This window comes from Aspergillus campestris, assembly GCF_002847485.1.
Source record: "Aspergillus campestris IBT 28561 chromosome Unknown P168scaffold_16, whole genome shotgun sequence".
Classification (NCBI taxonomy): Eukaryota; Fungi; Ascomycota; class Eurotiomycetes; order Eurotiales; family Aspergillaceae; genus Aspergillus; species Aspergillus campestris.
In genome coordinates, this window is record NW_020194351.1 from 140,176 (window position 1) to 161,456 (window position 21,281).

Sequence of the window (21,281 nt, forward strand, 5' to 3'; positions counted from 1 at the left end):
TTGTTGAGCGAAAGAGTTTGGGAAGTTCTGACTGAGGAAAGATGGGATTGATGCTGTCTGCATTTTGAATAAGATTCCTCGAGCAGAGGGTTTATATAGACGATCTCAAACCCGTTGACCTCCCCAGTCCCTATCACTGCCAAGGAGGCCATAAATCCTTCACCAACCATGTATACGTAACGAGTGTCCAAGCCACGGTGCGGGTTCTCTGTCCTGAATAATACATGCAGGCGGGTCCACGATAATGGCGATTGATAGACTCACTAGCCATTTGGCCCCCAATGAGCCAGATGAAGATGCCAGAATATAGCGCTATGGTATAGGGCCCATGCGATAGACTAGAAGGTACTCTAGCCAATCCCTAGCCATACGCCTGTTGGATTTCGTTCATCAGGATCCGCAGCGTCATTACCCCATACTAGCTCAGACATATGGCCAAATGCAGATCTTAGGTCTAAGATCTGATTAATCCTGACCCTCCAATAGAACCGCCAATCAAGACAGGTGGAGCAGGCCATAAGCAATGCCAGGTGGTACTAATCCTCTCGGACTAGAAGTATACAATCCTTTGAGCAAGGCGGAGCCCTCCTTTCCAGGACGATCGCTCCTGTAATACCCCGAATTAGGCCTTGGCACCAGATATAAGCATCAGCCACCCGCCTCACTGACCAGGAATCCGAGGTATCGGACACTACCGACGAGTTGAGTATGTAGTTCGTCCTACCTGACCAATGCGATGGCAATTCTTGACAGGGAACCGGGCCACACGTGAAGAGTGGCTCCACATCTGATATAAGCTGGAGGTAGATATACCCACCACATAGCTAAAGGGGTCGAATGAGAAGAATCAGAGACCCATGTGCACATTGCTTGGTCCCATATTTCTGCTTTATATTGCACTCCAGGCAATGGCAAAAATCTCGCCTCGTTCCCGTATAATGTGGAATACATCTACCAGGACGTATCAAGTCGTCCGTATGAGGGACAAAGCCATCGAGAATTCGACATGCGAAGTGTGGGCCGTTCATTGGCATAGAATGCTTCGTGGATGGTATTTCTGTGGGGAAGCAAATATCTCACCGGTCAAGTGTCATTCCCGGCTCCTGCAAATTCAAAAAGGTAATATTCACGACATGTAGTGACTAGGTTTCTATGATTAGAAATATAACAACTCGACGCTATCATCACTACCGCTTTGTGCATTCGTTAGTTTCGTTGAATCTTTTCATTCTCTTCCCCTTGTGCTCTTTAGGATACTATCTACTAACATGATAAGCTACCTCCAAACCGTCTTGCGAGCTGTCGGCTAATCTTTCTCGACATTATCTATTGAAATTCTAGCATATCTCACTCGCCTTTGCCACCATGATTTGCCATTCATAACTGCGCCGTACGATATCAAAGCACCAACAAGCTAAAGCTGCCAACTCCTTATGCATCCATACATGTCCCAACATACCAGGGCCCTGTTCAGCCTATGGAGAAAGACACCCAAGAGAAATCCTCTCATCTACTTTGAACTAGCCCATGGTCTCCTTTGCAGGTCTATATCGCGCATCTCCAAACTTTCATTTCCAATGGTCTTGCCCAAGGCCTGCACGGCAAATTGAAGCACGTTACGCTCAGCGTCGAAAGTGGTCTCAACGTGACATTCAAAACGATACATCATTTGACCGTCCACCACCCTATGACTGAATTCGTCCAGGCTGAGTGGAGTGAAATCAGCCAAGACCTGACCGACGAGACACACCGCTAATGGCCTCATTAGCGACCTGATTTTCTCGATGGAGGGATCACACCTTACATCTATGGTCGATTGTGGGCGGGGCGACTGGTAGTCTGCAGGCATATATCGGGATGGGTGACGTCAACAGATCCCCCGGTTGGTAGATCCAGGAAAGGCTTTGCACATGGCGGTGCCCCTGGGGATATCGTTCATCCTAGAGCAGGTGTTTGTCAGTCGCTGTGTTGTAGAGAGAAGATATCTACACGTGCATACTTTACTAACCACCCAAGAGGCGACCCCATTGACGACTTTCACTTCGTTGAAGATATCCCAGCCGCTAACATGATCCGGGTCAACATCAGCGCAGAAGGGCCGGGAAGTCTCAAACCCATAGTGTTGGGGACAGCGCTGGGTCACCGTGGTATGCCCGTGCAGACCACGTAAAGCAGCCCCAGAAGCAACGGCTAATTCCCTACATTGCTGTCAGCATCAGGCTCATGGCATATTTGTATAGGGAAGGTGAGTAGCAGTACGGGTTTGTGGGTATAGTCACTAGTAGCTTGCCGGATTGAGTGTAACGTCGAAGTGCCCCTTGGAGGTACGGGGAGGCACCAAATCCGCCAACGATGACAATCTTCTAAAATTCCAATTCGATTAGGTTCTGCCCTGGCCGGAATATTGTAGATGATACCTACATTGATCACTCGATACCCGTACGCTTTGTCTGCAGCCTTGACCTGCGTGTTGATCAAATTGATGATTCTCGAAACCACCGGGTCGAATAAGCTCTGGAGGTCACCACTAGAAAGAAGTATATGCCCCGAGTAGTAGTGCCCGGCATCTATATGGTTTGGTTTCATCCTCAATGGGAGACGAACTGCGTCTCCTGGAACGCCGCTAAACGCACGTTTGGCGGTTTCAAACGCATCCATGAATTTGCTCCCCGGCGCAATTTGCTTGCATGGCAAGCCTTCAAAGGCAGACCCGAAGCGGATGGTCATCAATTGATAGAATCGGCTGTCGACGGCCGTGCCGCCACATTTACCTCCTATAGACTATCAGTCGTCCATGTGTAGTCGAATAGGAACGAAGAATACCTTGCACTGCGGTGATCTTCCGGACGTGGAGGGTGGGGGTGATATCGGCCACTAAGTAGGTCGCAATATCCTTGAACAGATCAATCAGTGACAATATTGGCGAGGTGGGTGACTGTCATATATCGGACGGGGGGAATATCTTACCACGGTGCCACCCCCACAATCACATATCAACACACCATCTCCAGGCTGCCAAATCAATGGATGGCTGTCTAAAAGGTCTATGTTCGGCTTACCTTGAAATCAGCTGGATATTCATGGAAGACGGCCTGTGCGGCCGCTTCAGGCTCTGTCATGATGAAAAGCTTGTCACCCGGCCTCTGTCCAAACCCTGCCCGACTTGCCGCTTCTTTGGTCTTGATCTGGGCCTGCTCGGACCAAGTTGCCGGAACTGTGAACCAGAACTCCAGAGAAAGGCACTTTGGACCTGTCCCAACTGATTTGTTCAACGCTTTCCATATGTGCTCGTATATATAGCAGAGATAGTCCGCGACCACATCCACAGGGGCTTTCCCAGCGGGTAGATGAAAGATTCCCAATGCAGCGGCATGGTTCAGGGCATCATCATCAAACTCGGTCAGGTTCGCATCAACATCGAGAAGAAGCTTGGTCCATGAGCATGAAGTCATTCCCGGTTGAACCCCAAATCCCCAGGCCCGACGTTGTGGTTGAACACACTCATGTGGCTCGGTGTAGGCGATTCTGGATGGCACCTTGCCTTGTCCGGAGGTTCGGGGCCAGTCCCCAATGGTGTCGATATGGGGATTAGGAGCTGTTGCTGGCGTTGCTAGCGTGGACGTACCAATGAATCTGACGCCTAAATCATGCGAGTTGGTTGAAATGAGCAATTTTGACTGCTTTTGGCGAACTCTGGTATGGTCTTACCTGTGCAGGTCGTCCCGTAGTCCACCCCCACAACAATCTTACGGACCGAAGACATCGGGAAGGAGTCGGCAGATGGACACGATGATACTATCTCAGATGGATATGTGGAACGACGATGACTGTGGAGATGCTAGCCGTAGACGATTGCCAGCGGTGTACCTTTACCGGCTGGAAACCAGGAATCTTTTTAACATTTTCGATCTCACACCTCATCATGAAAGAGGTCCTGCAACTAGGCCCGGCCATCCTATTCCAATAATCCCGCAGATGACCCAGACAATCATCCGCCATCGTGATGTCTTACATCGCCCTCCGTCATGATGTCTTGCGTTGCCTGCAGTAAACGGAATGGCCCGTCCTGTTGGCACCGGACAAATGCGAATTGCCATGCTCCCCTTTCTCGGTGTTTCTGGCAAGCCACGTAAGCACTGCAGGTTCCTGAAGAAGACGTGATTAGAAAGCAGTTTCTATTTCTGGCTTTCATTGATGCTGTTTGTGGTTCCGGCCAGGCGCCGTGGTACATGCCCCACATCCGACAGGGATAACAAAGACCCCAAACGCCCCGATCCCACCAACCGCCACTTTCCCATCAACCCCGTTAGATCCAGACAAAGATCAGGGGGAAACAATTGGGTAATGGTAATGAACTGGCACGGTAAGCGGAGTGCAAAGAAAGAAGATGGTGGCTGAGAGTCTCGTCATGAGACATATTCAAGACGGGGAGCCTGAATCAGAGGGAACATGCAGCGGAATATAAAGACATACTGACCCTGACCTTTTCGATCACTGTCTCGGATAGACACATTTATTTGCCTGTTGGTAGACCAACACTCATTCCACACAAGAAGTTCTCAATCTGCGGATTTAGTAATTATCATGAAGGCTGCCAAACGAAAATCTTTGAATGACGGGTGCCAGGTACGAGATAAAGATCCCAGACAACACTCATTCCCCGTGAAAGCTGCTCACACTCAGTTCAATTCTTTGGCATTCTTCTCAGCCCTCTGCTTCTTCCCATTCTTCGCAACCACGCCAAAAGCGAAAGGCACCGAAAGAGCCCGCTGCACCAACGCGAAGGTCCAGCCGACTTAGAGCCAGAATGTTGCCGATGGCCTCGGACAAAGTCGAGCCGAGCCACCCTCCTCCTAAAGAAGATCCTCCTCCTGAAGAGGAAGCCCCAAAGGAGACAATCCAGGATCTTCAACAGACGATCTATCAGCTAAGGGAGGAAATGGCGGTTATGAGGACTTTGAATCACTTCATAAACAATAATTGGGCTACTTGGGCGTCCGGAAACTTCGACCAATGGCCTAAATTGATGAGCGCTATATTCTTCACTGCCAACCAGTGGTCTATGAGGCACGGCCATGTTGAGATCAAGGCCCTTGACCGCTTGACCAAGGAGCAGAAGAGCCAGCTGATCGCCAGTCTGGACGGTTACTGCTTGCAGGAGGACTATGACTCTCTCCTCTCGCGCATTTCTCCCTCTGTTCATGAACACGTTCCATATATGCTCCTCACGGCGTATGTAAACAAGTTTATTGTCGAGAATATTCTCGGGCGCCCTTTTGGGTACATGACCACCAGGCCCGACCCGGCTGATCGTGATGAATCTGCACTGGACAACGACACCGTGTTGGCGAACGAGCTGCATCGTCTTTGGGGGATATTCTCAAAAGGTACCTTTCCCCTATCTGATATTGATTTCTTTGCGTATGTTGTTTTTTTTTTTTTTTTTTCAACGACTTATGGAACGTGTTCTTTTCTCAGTCGACCTAGGCTATGCTCATGTCTGGCGAACCATTACTATCCGCCTTGCCAACGTCATAAATTTTGCCCAAGGCAGGAATGTGACGTTTGGGACGCAGATGCGCGAGCATAGAAAGGTTGCAAGCAAAGCCTTCGCCTCCAGTCTGCTGGCTGATCCGATCCTCCGATTGCTCCTCCGAGAGCCCAACTGCCCGAGCGAGGAAAGACGCAGGATGGAAGGCCTCTGCGCGCAGTTTGAAAAGGCGGCTCAGACAGCAACGCACATTTTTAGTGACCATACCCTCATGGAGATCCACGATCTTACCTACCTGGCGCCTCGTTATCACCATGCGTCCCCGACCGTCACGGCCTCGTACCTCCATGACATCGACGAAAAAGGTGGAGAGACGACGATTGATGACCATCAAGTGGTGATTCTCACGGAGCCGGCCATAATCGGAGTCCCTCGATGGTCGGGGCGCAGCATATGGGTGGGGAGAAAGGGTCTGGTACTGGTAGAAGATCTGAGGGATTTAACCCCCACGTAGGGAGGCAGGCGAGGGAGGGACAAAGCAGTGAAATGATGGATTTGATTTACAATGATATCGACAATTTGCAGACCTCTGATCATTTTCTGTTCCATTTCGTCCTGCACACATATATACAAAGATGATCACGATACGGCCAAGCGTAAACTACTCGAAAAAAGGCTTCACCCGCCAGGTTCCCTCGCTCCTTTCACTCGGCGTTGAAGAACTCCCAGGTCGCATCGGGAGCCAGCGGGTTCCCCACGCCCAGCGGGGCCGCGTCGTGGCCGCCATCATAAGCGATGACCGACACCGGACGCTCGGAGCACTCATAGTCCGTCCGCGCCGACTGCCCGCTGCCGGGCGGGGGCTGGGCCACCTCAGCCGGTTGGCAGCCGTTGTTCTGGGCAAACTGGTTGGCCAGCTCCACGCCGCCGTCAAAGGGCAGCACGGGGTCGTTGATGCCGTGGATGGCGAGGTAGGCGATGGGGTCGGTGCCACCGTCGCAGCCGCTGATGACGCCGCCGCTGAGGACGCTGACGGCGCGGAAGGCGCTGGCGCGGGCGCAGGCCAGCGCGTAGCTCATGCCGCCGCCCCAGCTGAAGCCCGTGGAGAAGCGGGCGGACTGGTCAACGCAGAGGTCGGCCTCGACCTGCTCGATGATGGCGTCGATAAAGGCGATGTCCTCGCCACCGTTGTTGGCCCAGCCGGCGTCGCGGCCGTTGGGGGCGACGAAGATGGCGCTGCCCTCGGCGCGGGTCGCCAGCCCGTACCAGGGCTCGACGCTCTGGCCGTCGACGATGTTGTTCATGTTGCCGCCGCGCCAGTGGAGGCCGAAGATGAGCTTGTAGGGCTTGCTCGAGTCGTAGCCCTCGGGCACCTCGAGGATGTACTCGCGGTCATCGATGTTGTGGATGCCACTGGTGAGGGTGGGCTCTTTGCCGCAGCCGGGGGAGTCGGCTGCGTAGGCAGTGGTGAGGAGGCCCAGGGCAAGAGTTGGGAGGATGGAACGGACCATGGTGTATAGAATGAATATAGAGTGACTGGATTGGAAGTTGTCTGGTTGAGTTGACAGTCGGAATCAACAAGAGACTCACGGCCATCGGCTCGTCTTTATAGGAAAGCGCTCCAGCGCACGGATGGTCTGCCATCCTGATGATTTCTTCCGTCTGCCTGCGGGGTGTGAATGATGCTGTTCGGGGCGCGTCCAGTCGACTTCCTCGAATCATGCCGTCTGTAACTCCAGTTCGTCAGGGATAGAAGCTGTCACCGGCTAAATTTCGAAGCATCATGCACCCCGGCCCAGACATGGTTTATCAGCCTGAATTTTATATTGTCTCTGCTGATCATCGATCCGACGTCAAGATGAAACCAACCACGCGATGGCCAAGACTTGAGTCGGCAGTTAGGGCTTTTGTTCACTCCCGATGTGGATCCCGAGCCTCGGCCAGTATGCTTAGTATTTACAACATTCAGTGCTCATGTTTACGGATTCAGGCCTTCAGTCTTTTCTCCAGATGGATGTAAGAGTATTAGATAATAGTGTTTTGGCCATATCCAAGCCATGAGAATGTTTCATCGCAGACGCTGAAACACTGCTGTTCATCTACGGACAACCCTATACGACCGTGTGTTCCCATATGTCTAGCAATACAAGTATATAGCCTGGCAACAGTCATATTCTGCAGCTGCCCCTGATTCAACTCTACCAAAGGGTATAGCAAGTCCAGATGAAGTCAAGCGATCCATCACGGCCGCCAAACTTTAAGTTTCCATAGAATCACACCGGAAATTTGCGCTTTTAGCCACGGATGGGATTCCACATGGGCCCTGCCGTCAGGTAAGACAAGATCGGCGAGTGTGGGGTATTAGACACTCCAGGGGAACCCACACATGTGGATCATGAAACGGTTGTCTGACTTTGAGAAACGCCACATGTCGGATGTTTGGCAGCGCCGGACAAGGTTATTGTAGTGTCCCACCCACTGTATGACTGAGTCCTTCGTAATCCGCCGGTTCGGGTTAGATATGGAGAGAGCGGCAATTAGAGATCGGGCAGTTGCCGACGCGTTTCACTGTCCCATTATATGTTTCAGACCACAGGGCTTTCTTCTCAACGTCATCATGATTTACAGAGTTACAGTGCCATGACTTGAATGAATTTGCCGGTGTTTTCCCTTGCATGCACTATATTTTATGGATTTATGCCCAACGGTCATACTTCCAGCAATCATAAGTGCACTTCCCATACAACATCAGATATCTATTCAGCCTGTCTACCACGTGGACTGGAATCGCCCAACTAGAAACTACCGGTCCGACAGACAGCATGCTCACAAAATGTGTAAGACCGGCATCGGTCCAGTGCCCTGGTATCTCGCAAGCATCTTGCGATTATCCCTCCACAGAATCCACCGCATCAGCCCGGCGCAGAAAATGCACGCCACGGCAAACACAATCAGGATGATCATCCCCGGTCGATACCGTGGGGCATCCTCGTTGCGAAAGAAGTAAGGACTCCATATGTAGCTGAGGGCGCTCATGACCTCGACAATCGCCGCCGCACACGACCGTTCCTCCGACGTCTGACTGGCGGCGGTGGCCACCCACGCACGCGGGATGGAAAATACGGCATCACTGCCGGTGATGTAGAGGAACGAGGCAAAGTAGCGGATCGCGGAGCGTGATGTGCCCATATCGACGGCCAAGCCGATGATCATCAACACCATGGACGCCGCAATGGGCGCGCTGCGGTCGCGGAACCGGTCGCTCAGCCAGGCGACCACGAGCTGGACGACCGCGCTCAGCATGCTCGGTGGTACTGTGCACAGGAGCGTAACCACGGTACCGCCGATGTGCATCCCCTCCACCATTGCCGGGTAGAAGCTGGCGTACCCGGTCGTCGAGCCCTGGGTGCAGGCGATCAAGCTCTGTCTCTTATCAGTATCTCTTTGCATTCAATAACGATGGGAGAGGAAACCTACCAAGACCCATACGCGAGGGTCCTGAATCGCGAGCTGCAACCCATACCAGACCGACTGGTTCGACTTCTGGTTCGACACCTGGTCCTGCTCGATACGCTCGACGGCCAATTGTCTTTCCTCCTCGCTGAACACCCACCGCACCGCCCCCGTTGTCGTCTTTGGTGTATCTAGGAGGAAAAAGAACGAGACCAGAGCGGCTCCCAGACTGACCGTCCCCTCGATAATAAACAACCACCGCCAGCCTCCAAGCCCTCTGTGGCCCTCGAGTTTCGAGTACACGCCCGCGGCGATCAGCCCTGCAAACGAGGACGCCATGATCGAGCCCGAGTGCATCACCGCGACGCGCAGCCCCAGCTCCTGCTTCGTGTACCAGCACGACATGAGCCACAGCGCGCCGGGGGAGAAGGGCGCCTCGAACAGGCCGAGGAGAAAGCGCGTCCCCGCCATGTGGGAGTAGGTCTTGCAGGCGGCCATGGTGGTTGCGATGATGGACCACAGCGTGGCAAAGGTCGACAGATACAGCGAGGGTCGAACGCGCGTAATCAGCATGTTGCTCGGGATCATCATCGGGATGTACCCGACCGTGGCCATTGCCACGACGGTGTTGTACTGCGTGCCGTGCATGCCGAGGTCATCTTCGAGAGAACTGAGCTTTGCCTGTCTATGGATACGTGTCATTAAGTGTCATACCAGTGGGTGATCTCTGGAGCCAACTCTTACGAGATGTTATATTTATCCAGATTCTTGAGCATATAGAGAAGCCACAACATGGGCATTAGCGTCAGGTCCAATTTCCGGACGAGTCTTTTCTCAATCGCACGCATTGATTCGCGATTGGACTGCTCATCCACGACATCCTCGCTGGAGGGTTGCGTCTGGGCTGCAATGGGGTGTTTGGACGCGATAAGGCCATGTTGTGTGGCATCCATTGTCAGCAGAATGTGTGTCCAAAGTATCACCAGCGACAATGGAGTTGACGCGTGTTCCGAGTTTTATACGAAGACACCGTGCGCAGCGGGGTAGATACCACAGTGCTATCGTGCTTTTCCTTCCGAGCTAGCCATGGGCTATTGCAGAAATACGAGCGTAGCTCTCGCGATCTCATGCGAGATGACGATCTTGCACGGCCCTTCCCGCCATTACCTCTTCCTTCCGACCACGATCGGGATAGTGGATTGGGTTTCGGAGTGGGGAGACTGTGAATACTACCCTATCATCTGACAACATCCGTGGTGTTATCTGGGATCGAGGCTGGCTGGCTGGTTTATGTTGCGGTGTGATCCATGTGGCGTGCAAAAGAGGGGTAATATGGGTATATCGACCATCAATTCTCTTATAAAGTCATCTCGAGATTGAATGGACATTGAACACTTCCAGAGCATTTACACTTGTATTTCAATTGCGAAGACTTTTGTCTGGTGAAGGATTTCAACTTACATTCGCAGGACATTTATAATCAATGAGACGGAATAGAGTATAGGAGACCGTGCTTATTATACTTTTCGTTCGGTGGAATTATCCTGTTGTATATCGTAAAGTTTGAAGTATAACAGCATATTCTCTCAATACAATTACCCTATTTGATAGCGTGTTAAGTTATATACCACATGTATCCAGGTAGAAGGACCGGTAGTGTTATATATTGTATCACACTAGCAGAGGGATAGACAAGGTTCCATTCGCTACAGCACTTATACTGGGTCCGTCTTGCCTGTTGCTTTAATAGAAATACTCGTAGGAAGGGAGTTGGTTATACTTGGTACTTCCATTGTCAGCATACATATTTCTATAGGGCTACGCGAGTTCAGCTAGTTTCCTCAAAAAGGCATGAAAATGAGATAGCTACAGTATAATGTCCCCGTTCGTGGCACATACATCACGCGCCATGTCTATTGGTAACTTGCTATTGCTGGGATTAGCTTGTGTTATAATCTCAATTCATATCTGGACTTGCATTTTAATGGACACCAAACTATCTGTATGGTGGCTATTCCTGTCATTGTTAAGAATCCAATTCATGTAAACAAAGCATAGAGCTGTATGTACATCCTTAGAAGCCCGAAGAATCGTATCCAAATTGCCAAGCTGAATCCAATCACTAAGTAGACCACGCCAGCCCACCCTATTCTGCGCCAGAATTGTTTTGTCTTGCAATCCCCATGTTATACCAGCTATCAGTCTTCCGTGAAGCAGTGTCCAGACTTGGGATGATCGAGTAAATCATTGTATTAGGAGAGTTCCTTCACAACACACTGTTGGACGAATCAGATATGCTATCAGATACTAATTTTATAGGAGAACTCACCTGTAACACACTATCAAGCTCACAGTTCTTCTCCGAGCACTGTCCAACCAGCTCATTTGCTTGCTGCCTTGACTGCTCCCCTCGGTCATTAACCTCCAGAGTTTTGAGAATTCTTCCCACTACTTCCTGCTGTACTTTTTCGCAATCCTCGCTTGGACGCGCACGCGGCTCGTGTGTCGCATGGATGACAGAGACACAAGAAAGCAGGGTAATAATTGACAGGAGGTAAAAACGAGCCATTTTGATCTAATTGATCTCTTAGCCTTTAGGGATTGATGACAAGTGGATTGGGAGTTGAAGAGTTTTCCATTGTTGAAAGAAAGGGGAACGGGCTACTCATGTATATATAGGTAATTGGATGAACAAGTCAGCTTTTTCTCCAATAGTGAATAGTCATACCTGTCAATTGCTAGAATTCCAAACCTGCATTCAAGACGAGCATTAGCCAAGCCAATATTATGCATTACATCCCTTGTCTTCTTACATAGGTATACGTCATGCACCCTTACAACTGACTAAAGAATAGATATGATATCACCTCGTCCTAAAGCCCGCATGGCTAGTCTCTATACTATATGTAGTAGGCAATCATTAGTGCTTCTCTCAAACCTTGTTCAATCGACTTGAGCCATCACTATTAGTTTATATGGTGACTGTATTTATATGCATGACTGCATTTGTGAAGGCCAGACTTCAACTCAAGGTCACATTGGGATACACACAAGTGGCCAACTCATACGCTGGCAAATGATAATCCACTGTAAGCAGCGCAGGCACTCACATATTACCCTAACTCATTCCAAACATAGCCCTGCTGTCAATCCTGTATGTAACTCCTTCGCTAATCGCCACCTTCTTGCTCATGTGTATAATTGGTTTGGAATGCGGGATGTCTGGCTGCCTTCGAATGCTACAGGTCCCATTATATGTATCCAGTTTAGAGAGTACGCGTGTCATCACGAAGGTGTGTTTCAACCCCTATACTACAATTTTCCGGTACCACTCTATATCCAATCAAAATCGACGCCTGCGTCGTAAAGTACATCCGCAGAAACAGAGACCCAGCTCGTCGAATCTCGATTATCCCTGAGGGTGGTTTTCAAAGCAGTCCTCTGGTAGGAGCCAGGCTCCACATCCCACAGCTCATCACTGTCAGGCATGCCGAACGACAAATCAGCCAGAGTCAACAGCTCATCTCTGCCACGGCTGCGATCGCCATCCGTCGATCCCGCACATGTTGTCATCCGACACACTTTGTACAGGGCTAGTCCGAACCGCTTGATCTCCTCCACGCTCACCCACACCATAGCCAGCGGCGCCGTGGCGCTGTGCTGCGCAAGCATCTCCGGGTAGCAGAAGATGCGGGTTCGCCGACAGGTCTGCACGAGCGCCAGGAGCAGCTTGTACTCGTCCGGCTGGACACAGTAGCGCAGGTTCAAGTCAAATGCAGCTTGGTCACCTGCAAGGAGTAGCGCGAAGATAGACTGCAGAAGCACACTCTGGAATGTGGCGATCGGCCAGGGTGTACTCTGGTTTCCGTCGGGTGTGGAATCCAGCACGTACCAGCGGTCCTGATATATATCAGCGGATGTCACATGAGTAAATCTATAGGGAGCGGGTTGGAATCTCACCATTTGAGAGTGAATCGCAGCGCACAGACTGCGATGCAGATCTCTTGCTGAGTCCCTCGATTTCCGGCCGCCTTCGATCCATAATCCGATCATGACAATTGATTGGATGAGGATACAAGGTTCGTGGGATGGGTCGAACGTGCCCCGGTGAAGAAACGGCCATTTTGGATGAAACTCCCGGAAGTAAATGTCGATATAGTCCTGCGCAACCCACCGAGGGGGTCCAGAGGCAGGAGGGCTAAGGATACTAGATTCAGCCGGTGCTGGACTCGGCGGGCGGACCCGGTGGGAGGGTGTCATCTCCACGTTCGCATCCACAGCACGCTGTTCTTCCGGTCCACTGTCCCTAGAAAGACATGGGACGCCCCGTTTCTCACACGCACTGCATGGGAAACCACCGTGACAGCGCTCTTTCCGAGCGTGACATGCGCTGCAAGCCTTCTGGACTCGCGACGGGAGCGGGTCCCTCCGCGGATGATAAATTCGGATATGTCGGCGCAAGAGGTCGCTGGACACAAATTAGATCCAATACAAGTATGAGAGAAATCGATCATACGTCCCTTCTGGTCAAGGTGCTCTCGCAATAGGGGCAGGAAAAGCGATCATCTTTCTCATGATGCGCCGCCACATGGCGCTTCAGGTGTTCCCTGCGTCGATAATTGGCCCCGCAGTCGGGGTACGTACAGTAGAACGACCGTGACGGCATTTTTGTTCGTATCTACACCCCAAGAGATGATCGCCCACTAAGATTTAGTTCAGTGGCGATTAGCGGGACTCATTGAAGATGACGGATCCAGCCATATTTTATATCAGCCCCACATCCGCGGGGTTCCGGCATCCCGCTCGGTCTCCCGCCTGGCTATGGATCGATGACAAATGCCTCTGACAATAAGCAATCATATAAACCACCAGCCCCTCGAACAGGGGGTTATTGAATCTCACACTTCAAAACTTCCCAAGAATTTTACCTACAAGTCAAGCTCACGTTACCATGTCGTCCTCCGCCCCGTCATTCCGCAGCCTCATCGGTCTCCCTCCCTCGACGGCCTCCGTCCAAGACTCTACGCTCATCATCGTCGATGCCCAGAATGAATACGCCTCGGGCCTTTTGCAAGTCAAACATGTCGACGCCAGCCGCAAGGCCATCGCTGAGCTCCTCTCCCGCTACCGGCACAACGGAGACGGCAAGAATATCGTCCACGTGGTCCACCAAGTGCCCGCAGGCGCGCCGGTGTTCACCCCCGACACGGCACTAGCAGAGGAGTTCGCCGAGCTTACGCCCAACGCGGGAGAAAAGGTCGTGAAGAAGCAGCACCCGAACGCGTTTGGCCAGACCGATCTGCACGAGTATCTGGGCGGCTTGGGGGCGCGGGGTAAGAAGATCGTCCTGGTCGGATACATGGCGCATATCTGCATCTCGACTACTGCTCGAGCCGGGAGTGAACTGGGGTATGATATTGTCGTTGCGCAGGATGGGGTTGGGGATCGTGATATCCCTGGTGTTGATGCTGACCAGCTGGTCGCGGTGGTGATGAAGGAGCTGGCTGATGGGTTTGGTACGGTGGTGTCTGTTGCGGATATTTCTGCTTAGGGTTCTATATCATGTACTGTACTGTGATTGTTTATACGCCAGAGATAGGATAATACATCGTGGACAGTGTCTATCGAATTGATCAAGCTATGCAAATATCCGAGATCTATATTGTAAATCCGACCAACAGAGGGATTGTCATGACTACTCCATCAAGCAGGTATCTCTGCTGTGCGACACCAACAAGCTATGTAACATCCACGTGGGTCTCCCATGCGTGAGACAAAGCAACCACACATGGGTGTATATGTAATGATCACAGTCGATTTGGAATAGATAGTCAAGATCCGAAATCAACAAACTGAAGATGATCTCTTGATACTGTCTTGACCAACTGTAAGCTCAGCCTCGCCAAGGGAATGAAGCAGCCTTCACGTACAAAGTAATCATGCAATGCGGGGTAACTTTACTTGTCATTTTTCTTTTGAAATTAGCAAGGCTGGCAGGCTCTTGTCAATTTCAAAGGACTGAGCATAGAATACTACCTATTAGTCAGTTGTGTCTCCTTCTATCATCTATGTATAGCCCATTCTCGCGTACCAGATAGATACTACTAGTGTTGTTGAGAGTAGTGCGAAATACTGTAGTACCTACAGCACAAGATAGAGAATGTCTTATAATGATTGTCATTTCAATTGTATAAATCTATCTATGCCTTCCACTGATTGCTGCTATCAAGTATTATGTTGGGGATATCAGTCCGGTTAAGCCCAATACCAAAAGATGGTTAATGTTTTGGCGTAGCCGCCATGATATTCAAGTATTGTGGAACCATGCCACGAACGTATGCTGACTGACATGTATACTTCATCTCCACACAGATAAAAAGAAAGACAAAAAGAAAAACATACAACAGCCGGGATTCGCATGTGGTCACCCACCATACTACTAACCGGCCGGCGTGTGGCTTAAGTACGGCTGAGCGGACGGGAAGCCCTGTTCTCCACACCCTATGGTCGTATGTGAAATAGTAATACATTCAGGCGACCTATGTACATGCCTTTGTATGTATACACACTGGCCCATCAAGTGTAAGGTTATCAAATTACTCACGGAGTGGGAAAGTGCCTTAGTATCCACCTTCGGAGCGAAGTTGGCATCCTTTCTAGTATAGACTTATTTGGACTCTGTACTCGTTGCTGAAATACATAGTGGAGATGGCCAAGCGGTGTCAAAAAAGTGGTACCACGCTTTCGGGCTCTCTTCGACGGTGTGCCAGCAAGCTCGAAGATGTGATTGTTGTGAGCATTCTTTGAGTCAAATTGATCTGAATGAGTTGGTGATAGTATAATCTCTACCAGCGGCGACAAGTAGCGGCTTCTTGCTATCACGGATACGGCCTCTGCGCTTCATAACAGTAGGACAATACTAAGGGCTATCTTTTTACCTAACCTTGCCATGCACAGTACAGGATGTCTTCCAACTTATCAGGTACATGTAAGCTTTCGTAGCCCCATCTTTTGACCCCGTTAGGTTAGATTGCAAGCCATCAGAGGAATCTTGGGAATTTACAGCCGGTCATCTATATAGGGTTCCATTGTCCCCCTCGGCTTGAGGATTGATATCCATCATATTTCACGACCGCCTTGCGCAAATATCCCCTTGAATTCCATGAGCTGAAGTCGCGTCCACCGTCTGAAAACCCCGCATGAAGCTTTCCCTGCCCTGTTGCTTGTTTTTTGGCCCACTCCAGAGGATCCCCAATGGCAAGTGATATGTTTGACTGTTGCGATATGGCTCCATTGGATCATTTCCTTCCAAGATGAGGTGATGGATAAGAAAGCCAGATCAAAACGCAGCAGCCTGCAGGGAAGAATAACAATAATCACTTTAGATCTGCTACACACTTCAAGAAGTGATTCCCTATCTCATTTGAAGAAGGTGCGTTGAACAGTCTAACTGGCGGTTGTTGCGGAGCTCGATCCCATGTTGGAGATTGTGTGTCCGCTTTTTCTCCCCAGAGGGCCTCCCAATTAAGGAGATGCACGGCCTAGGCAACAAAAAACAGTGTCTCTTATTCACACCATAGATGTACGAGACAGGTGACACTAGGGAGTATGATAGAGAAATACTGTGGAAATCCCGCTCGTCGAGAACTCCGCCAGGTAGTCCCTAGATATGGGAGAAAATTGACCAACCTCGAGAGACCTGCCGCCATATTAATTATTGAATGTGACTGATTTGATCCCAGAGGGTATTCGAGCCTATATGAGTCTGTTCTAACTGATACCAAGTACATACGACCATAGGGTGTGGAGAACAGGGCTTCCCGTCCGCTCAGCCGTACTTAAGCCACACGCCGGCCGGTTAGTAGTATGGTGGGTGACCACATGCGAATCCCGGCTGTTGTATGTTTTTGTTTTTTGATCATGATAGCCGGGGATCAATTATACAAAGCCATCAGTATTTTGGTGCAGTCGCTGTCAAATGTGCATAGTTCAAGATCAATTTTTCGGGTAACCCAGGCATGATGCGCCCTAGCCCTACTCGCGTTGAAGCCTCGGGTGCAAGGATTCTGTTCTATACAGTTTGACGCCCTTGCAATTTTTTGTCAAGGGCGGCGGACACCTTATGTTAGACATCCTTATGCTCAGAATTTGGATAAGTGAAAAATGGTGTGCTTATGTGGAAAATGGTTCTACATCTCGTCGTGCTTAGCTATTAAGATCCTGCTCAACAACCGCAGCCATATCTCTCAGATCTGATGCTTGTCCCAATTGCCGAAGACGGACGCTAACACCCAGAACACTATCGATAGCGTGTTGCAGGTGAACAAGAGAGAAAGAATTTCCACCGACTTGAAAGAAAGAGGAGCTCCGACTAATATTTCCTGTCTTTGTGATAATTCTAGTCATATTAATCCACATTCGATGCAGCTCCTTTTCTATTTTGGTAACCTTGACGGTATTTTGAGTGAGCTCTAAAGCTTGAGAAAGTAATAGGCTCTCCAGAAGTGTAATATCTAATTTGCTGTTTATGATCACTGGCAGCCGTTCTAGTGATATAATAGTGGACGGGATCATGTAATGGAGTAGGGCGAGGGTCTGGAGAAGCCTCATGGGCTCCTGTTGCTTCAAATATGTTCCAGATTTGGAGACCACATGGCAGACGAGGAATTTAGGGTCCCCACGCATTGTTATAGCTGTATCGACCAGGTGGTCATCCTGTGCTGAGCCCAAGATGGTACCAGTCACCTTATTCAGGTTGATCCGGAGACCCCGAAGCTTGATAATTGCATTACTGCCATCGGCTCGACCTAGAAAGCTCATGGATCTGTCTAAACAAAGAATATCCCTGTCCCCTGACTTGTATATAGTCTCTGATCCGTGCCCTGCGCTCTTGGCGCTAGGGGCTGGGTTCTGGATACACTTCTTATCATTTAGTATAGGATTAAGATGGCCGTTACAGACTCCGGTGCCAACAATGCATATTTCATCTGGCATACCTGGAGGTAGCTAAATATTGTTATTCTCGCTACTAATATAGACAGATGTGTTTGATGGGGGATGTCCAATGGAGCCAGCCTTGCCCTGGCTTTCGTCACGGCTAGCACCGGCATAGACGGGGATATCTCGCTAGGTAATCAAAAATGCTTCGGCAGGTCCATAGCAGTCAGTCAGCATCAGATTGGGCAGCTTTAACTCTCGCATAGCATCAGTAAGCCGTTCAGACAGGGCTTCCCCAGCCGTGACTGCGAAGCGCCAATGGTGACACTTCTGCAGAACTTCCTGGGCATAGGTAAGAAGCAAGCTGTGCTCAGAAGGGGTGCAAAGGATATAATTGATCTTCTCGTCCAGAATGAGTTTGGAAAGTAGGTCTGGATCCTCCCGAGCCTCAAGCGAGACAACTGCTAGCATTCCCACGTTGGCGAAAGCATTGTATATTTACCCAAATGATAAGTCGAAGCCGATGGACGTTTGTTGCAAGACCCTGATCTGTCCAAAGCCATACGCCGCGCTGATAGATTCAGCGTAGTTCATCATACCCCTCCAGTGCAACTTGATACCTTTGGGTACCCCCGTGGAACCACTAGTAAACAGAATGTAGCTGTCGGGTCCAGGCCCGGAAACAGCTTGTTCAGGGAAGAGGGCGTTTTACTAGTAAGTTGGAGATAGTGCGCTCAGGTTCAGGAATATGATTCTGCCGTGAGTATCACGCTCGGTCACCTCTATGGCAGTCGCTGCATGAAATACAAGGACATCCGGTTTGCATGGCTTCATCATATGATGGCGTCTTGCAGCAGGTACACTCATATCGAGAGGATAAATACAGCCCCGATATAGAGGACGGCCAACATCGACGCGTAAAGGTCAATACTCGGCCTACACAGTACCGCAATGCGAGATTCACGCGTGGCGTGCGCATCAAGCAAAAATTCGGGCGTAAAGCCCGACCTTCATCGTAAAGCCGAACAAGTAAAAGATGCCTCTGGGCTTTGGGAGAGACAGCAGTAGCTAATAAGAGATCAGTGTAGGTTTTGTGGCGGCCATTGAGCACCACCCCCAGATTATGGCGTTCTCAGATGGAACCCGCTTGGCCCAATATATGGAAATATCCACTGGAAAATGCCTCCCAAGTTAAGGGAAACAAATAGAGAAAAGCTTAGACTAAAGTTGCTTACTACTTGCAGGGAATACGGAGACATATTCTAAGCGCCAACTAATTGGAAAGCCCTGACATTCTAATCTTGCTCCAGCTAAAGTGACTATCTCTAGTAAGCTAAGCAGCCTACAATAGATGGATTCTTTTGACATGAACAGGTGTGAGACGAAAGTTTTAGGCAGTCAGCAAGCCCGAGCCAACCACCACTGCTCCACAACCCGAACCCGCATGGGAACAGTTATTTATATCCCAGGCTCGATGGTCCCATCAAGTGGAGGTTGCAGTCTGCCGATGATAAACAACGGCGAGCAGCGGTTCCGACTACCAACCCATTCAATCAAGAAGGCTGCCCCAAGATCGCAGAATCATGTACTTTTTGACTCCCAACTAAGTCTTAACGTGTTGCTCTTTACCAATATGCAGACACTGTTGTGGTTCCGTATCGACATTTCACTTGCTAGAGATTCCACATCCACAAATAAAGGCGGATAAGCTCTACTTTGTAAAGCCTTCATCTCTTCCGCAGTGAGCCATTCAACACTGTATTTGATACCTTCTAACCCTGTCACGTATTCTATCCCAAGTTTTATCGTGCCAGCGATATAACATGCAGATATTCCGCCGGGATCGATACAATCATGCACCACTATGCCCTGCGACAGCACTTGTTCGCTAATCACCTTGCTGTCTGAATCCTGGTCTTTGGCCATAAACGGGGACCCTAGATCTGTTAGGCTGCCTTCGCATGCTGCGCCACAAGGAATGCTTGTACAGCTTGAGTTCCCAGATTCTAGCTCTTTGTATGGCTTATCAGCCGTCTGGGAGTGTAGTTGAACGCTCTTTTCGCACGACAGCTGCTCTAGATCAAGTTGCGTTAGGCCAGATTTCGTTGTCTCTGAGACGGGAATAGTGAGGAGGGTGCTTTCGTTGGGGGGCGGGTATGTCGTTTTTCGTTGTCTGGTGAAGAGCATAGATAGGCTTTCCTTAATAGAATTCTCGAGTGTTTTGTTGAAGCGTTCCTCTAATTCTTTCGTCTGAGGTAAGGACGGCAGTCGCCAACCAGGGTACAATCTCCCATGACATCTCGGCGTATGTATTTGCTTGTGCAGGCAAATCAAAGCGCTGCATAAAAAGCAGGCGTCTTTGCTTGAGCAGACGACACGGGGAAACAATGTCGGCCTTTGCAGTTCGCAGTAAATTACTAGCTGGACCTCCGCATGAATCTTAGCTTCTCGTAATGTCCTGTGTACCTGTTTTGAGAACAGGGATGCAGATTGCACCTCGGTGTAGCCCAGAAGATGATATACCCGGTTCAACTTCTTCTGGTCAGAGTATTGATGATCGATTCGAGCAACGGAAGATTCTATGTCAGGAGCGTATGTGCCGATCGATGGGATATCAAACGCGTCCCTAGGAAGCTTGACGGGGATTGCTGTCATATTTCGAGCTACGCGGAACTTTTTTGCTATCCGTCGAAGTATCCTAGGAGCCTCGGCGTACCGGGAGATTTTTCCGATAGCGTTCAGGAAGCTTTTTTTCGCCTCTTTCTGCAGCTCAGGTGCCGGTATCTCGTCAAGCATGTCACTGAGCTGGTTCAATTGGTGTAACCGGTTTATTCCCCTGACCAGGTCACTGAGACGAGCGGCTGTCTGATGACCCTGCCACGAATCTATTAGACCCGTAACTTCTCTGGCTTTATTTCTAAATATTATTGCAGTAGCCCGAAGAGGTTCACTCGCACACTTTGCCGCGACTCGTGTGGCACACTTTAGCATATTCTGCAAAATCTCCCTTATTGGTCTCCTCGATTTCCTGACCTGATTTCTACTCGCTCTTAAACCCAATCTGTATAGAATGCGCAACGAACACATGTCGACGATATTCGCGAACAAGGCCCTCTCAACGACTGACGGGTCTTCTGATTTGTTATCAGATTTGCAACATAGCAATGCAAACTGTGCCACTCACGTTCTAATACAGTTTGCAATATGGCAAAGATCATATTAAATCTCTCCTCTAACGCATGAAGTATGGAATCGCCGTCAGACCATTTGATTTTGTTTATCGCGACAAGTACGTTCAACCTGTTGGTGTCCTGTTCGACGCAGACGGCAGGGATATGGTTGGGATCCTCCTCTGTTTGTGCTAAGAAGGACAGAGTACCGACCAAGCTCCGCTCTTTGT

General features: G+C 50.0%; 7 protein-coding genes across 7 annotated transcripts; 2 read left to right on the forward strand and 5 right to left on the reverse strand.

The window, feature by feature from the left end:
• Positions 1 to 1,295: 1,295 nt before the first annotated feature.
• On the reverse strand, positions 1,296 to 4,130 carry P168DRAFT_313577 (Hsp70 family protein). The gene is made up of 9 exons (XM_024839678.1): positions 3,709 to 4,130; positions 3,060 to 3,640; positions 2,968 to 3,012; positions 2,824 to 2,893; positions 2,422 to 2,774; positions 2,260 to 2,363; positions 2,000 to 2,198; positions 1,805 to 1,940; positions 1,296 to 1,752 (listed from the first exon to the last, which is right to left on the reverse strand). The coding sequence occupies exons 1-9, from the start codon at positions 3,761 to 3,763 to the stop codon at positions 1,511 to 1,513; spliced, it is 1,785 nt and encodes a 594-aa protein (XP_024688645.1). The 5' UTR covers positions 3,764 to 4,130; the 3' UTR covers positions 1,296 to 1,510.
• A 324-nt stretch (positions 4,131 to 4,454) lies between these two features.
• On the forward strand, positions 4,455 to 6,445 carry P168DRAFT_293689 (uncharacterized protein). The gene is made up of 3 exons (XM_024837856.1): positions 4,455 to 4,626; positions 4,709 to 5,387; positions 5,479 to 6,445. The coding sequence occupies exons 1-3, from the start codon at positions 4,585 to 4,587 to the stop codon at positions 6,003 to 6,005; spliced, it is 1,248 nt and encodes a 415-aa protein (XP_024688646.1). The 5' UTR covers positions 4,455 to 4,584; the 3' UTR covers positions 6,006 to 6,445.
• Positions 6,196 to 7,002, reverse strand: P168DRAFT_285567 (alpha/beta hydrolase family esterase; the record flags this gene model as incomplete). The annotated part of the gene is made up of 1 exon (XM_024836216.1): positions 6,196 to 7,002. The coding sequence occupies one exon, from the start codon at positions 7,000 to 7,002 to the stop codon at positions 6,196 to 6,198; it is 807 nt and encodes a 268-aa protein (XP_024688647.1).
• Positions 7,003 to 8,267: 1,265 nt separating this feature from the next.
• On the reverse strand, positions 8,268 to 10,031 carry P168DRAFT_307720 (MFS general substrate transporter). Its single transcript, XM_024839132.1, has 3 exons — positions 9,689 to 10,031; positions 8,969 to 9,629; positions 8,268 to 8,914 (listed from the first exon to the last, which is right to left on the reverse strand). Exons 1-3 carry the CDS (start codon positions 9,895 to 9,897, stop codon positions 8,318 to 8,320), a joined length of 1,467 nt encoding a protein of 488 aa, XP_024688648.1. The 5' UTR covers positions 9,898 to 10,031; the 3' UTR covers positions 8,268 to 8,317.
• Positions 10,032 to 12,092: 2,061 nt separating this feature from the next.
• P168DRAFT_307721 (Zn(II)2Cys6 transcription factor) lies at positions 12,093 to 13,675 on the reverse strand. The gene is made up of 3 exons (XM_024839133.1): positions 13,465 to 13,675; positions 12,905 to 13,412; positions 12,093 to 12,844 (listed from the first exon to the last, which is right to left on the reverse strand). The coding sequence occupies exons 1-3, from the start codon at positions 13,608 to 13,610 to the stop codon at positions 12,278 to 12,280; spliced, it is 1,221 nt and encodes a 406-aa protein (XP_024688649.1). The 5' UTR covers positions 13,611 to 13,675; the 3' UTR covers positions 12,093 to 12,277.
• An 81-nt stretch (positions 13,676 to 13,756) lies between these two features.
• P168DRAFT_293691 (putative isochorismatase family hydrolase) lies at positions 13,757 to 14,574 on the forward strand. Its single transcript, XM_024837857.1, has one exon. It carries the CDS (start codon positions 13,896 to 13,898, stop codon positions 14,493 to 14,495), a length of 600 nt encoding a protein of 199 aa, XP_024688650.1. The 5' UTR covers positions 13,757 to 13,895; the 3' UTR covers positions 14,496 to 14,574.
• A 4,888-nt stretch (positions 14,575 to 19,462) lies between these two features.
• On the reverse strand, positions 19,463 to 20,968 carry P168DRAFT_244763 (nucleic acid/nucleotide deaminase domain-containing protein; the record flags this gene model as incomplete). The annotated part of the gene is made up of 1 exon (XM_024833947.1): positions 19,463 to 20,968. The coding sequence occupies one exon, from the start codon at positions 20,966 to 20,968 to the stop codon at positions 19,463 to 19,465; it is 1,506 nt and encodes a 501-aa protein (XP_024688651.1).
• Positions 20,969 to 21,281: the final 313 nt, after the last annotated feature.

Bases quoted from the DNA above. Each gene is read 5' to 3' on its own strand.
- P168DRAFT_313577 (XM_024839678.1), bottom strand. From the start codon at position 3,763: ATGTCTTCGGTCCGTAAGATTGTTGTGGGGGTGGACTACGGGACGACC. The intron at 2,775-2,823 runs GTATTCTTCGTT...GATAGTCTATAG, and splicing joins GAAGATCACCGCAGTGCAAG to GAGGTAAATGTGGCGGCACG. The intron at 1,753-1,804 runs GTAAGGTGTGAT...TGAGGCCATTAG, and splicing joins GCCCACAATCGACCATAGAT to CGGTGTGTCTCGTCGGTCAG.
- P168DRAFT_293689 (XM_024837856.1), top strand. From the start codon at position 4,585: ATGAAGGCTGCCAAACGAAAATCTTTGAATGACGGGTGCCAG. The intron at 4,627-4,708 runs GTACGAGATAAA...CATTCTTCTCAG, and splicing joins CTTTGAATGACGGGTGCCAG to CCCTCTGCTTCTTCCCATTC. The intron at 5,388-5,478 runs GTACCTTTCCCC...TTCTTTTCTCAG, and splicing joins TTGGGGGATATTCTCAAAAG to TCGACCTAGGCTATGCTCAT.
- P168DRAFT_307720 (XM_024839132.1), bottom strand. From the start codon at position 9,897: ATGGATGCCACACAACATGGCCTTATCGCGTCCAAACACCCCATTGCA. The intron at 9,630-9,688 runs GTAAGAGTTGGC...ACGTATCCATAG, and splicing joins CTGGATAAATATAACATCTC to ACAGGCAAAGCTCAGTTCTC. The intron at 8,915-8,968 runs GTAGGTTTCCTC...GATAAGAGACAG, and splicing joins ACCCTCGCGTATGGGTCTTG to AGCTTGATCGCCTGCACCCA.
- P168DRAFT_307721 (XM_024839133.1), bottom strand. From the start codon at position 13,610: ATGCCGTCACGGTCGTTCTACTGTACGTACCCCGACTGCGGGGCCAAT. The intron at 13,413-13,464 runs GGACGTATGATC...ATTTGTGTCCAG, and splicing joins GAGAGCACCTTGACCAGAAG to CGACCTCTTGCGCCGACATA. The intron at 12,845-12,904 runs GTGAGATTCCAA...GATATATATCAG, and splicing joins CTGCGATTCACTCTCAAATG to GACCGCTGGTACGTGCTGGA.
- P168DRAFT_293691 (XM_024837857.1), top strand. From the start codon at position 13,896: ATGTCGTCCTCCGCCCCGTCATTCCGCAGCCTCATCGGTCTCCCTCCC.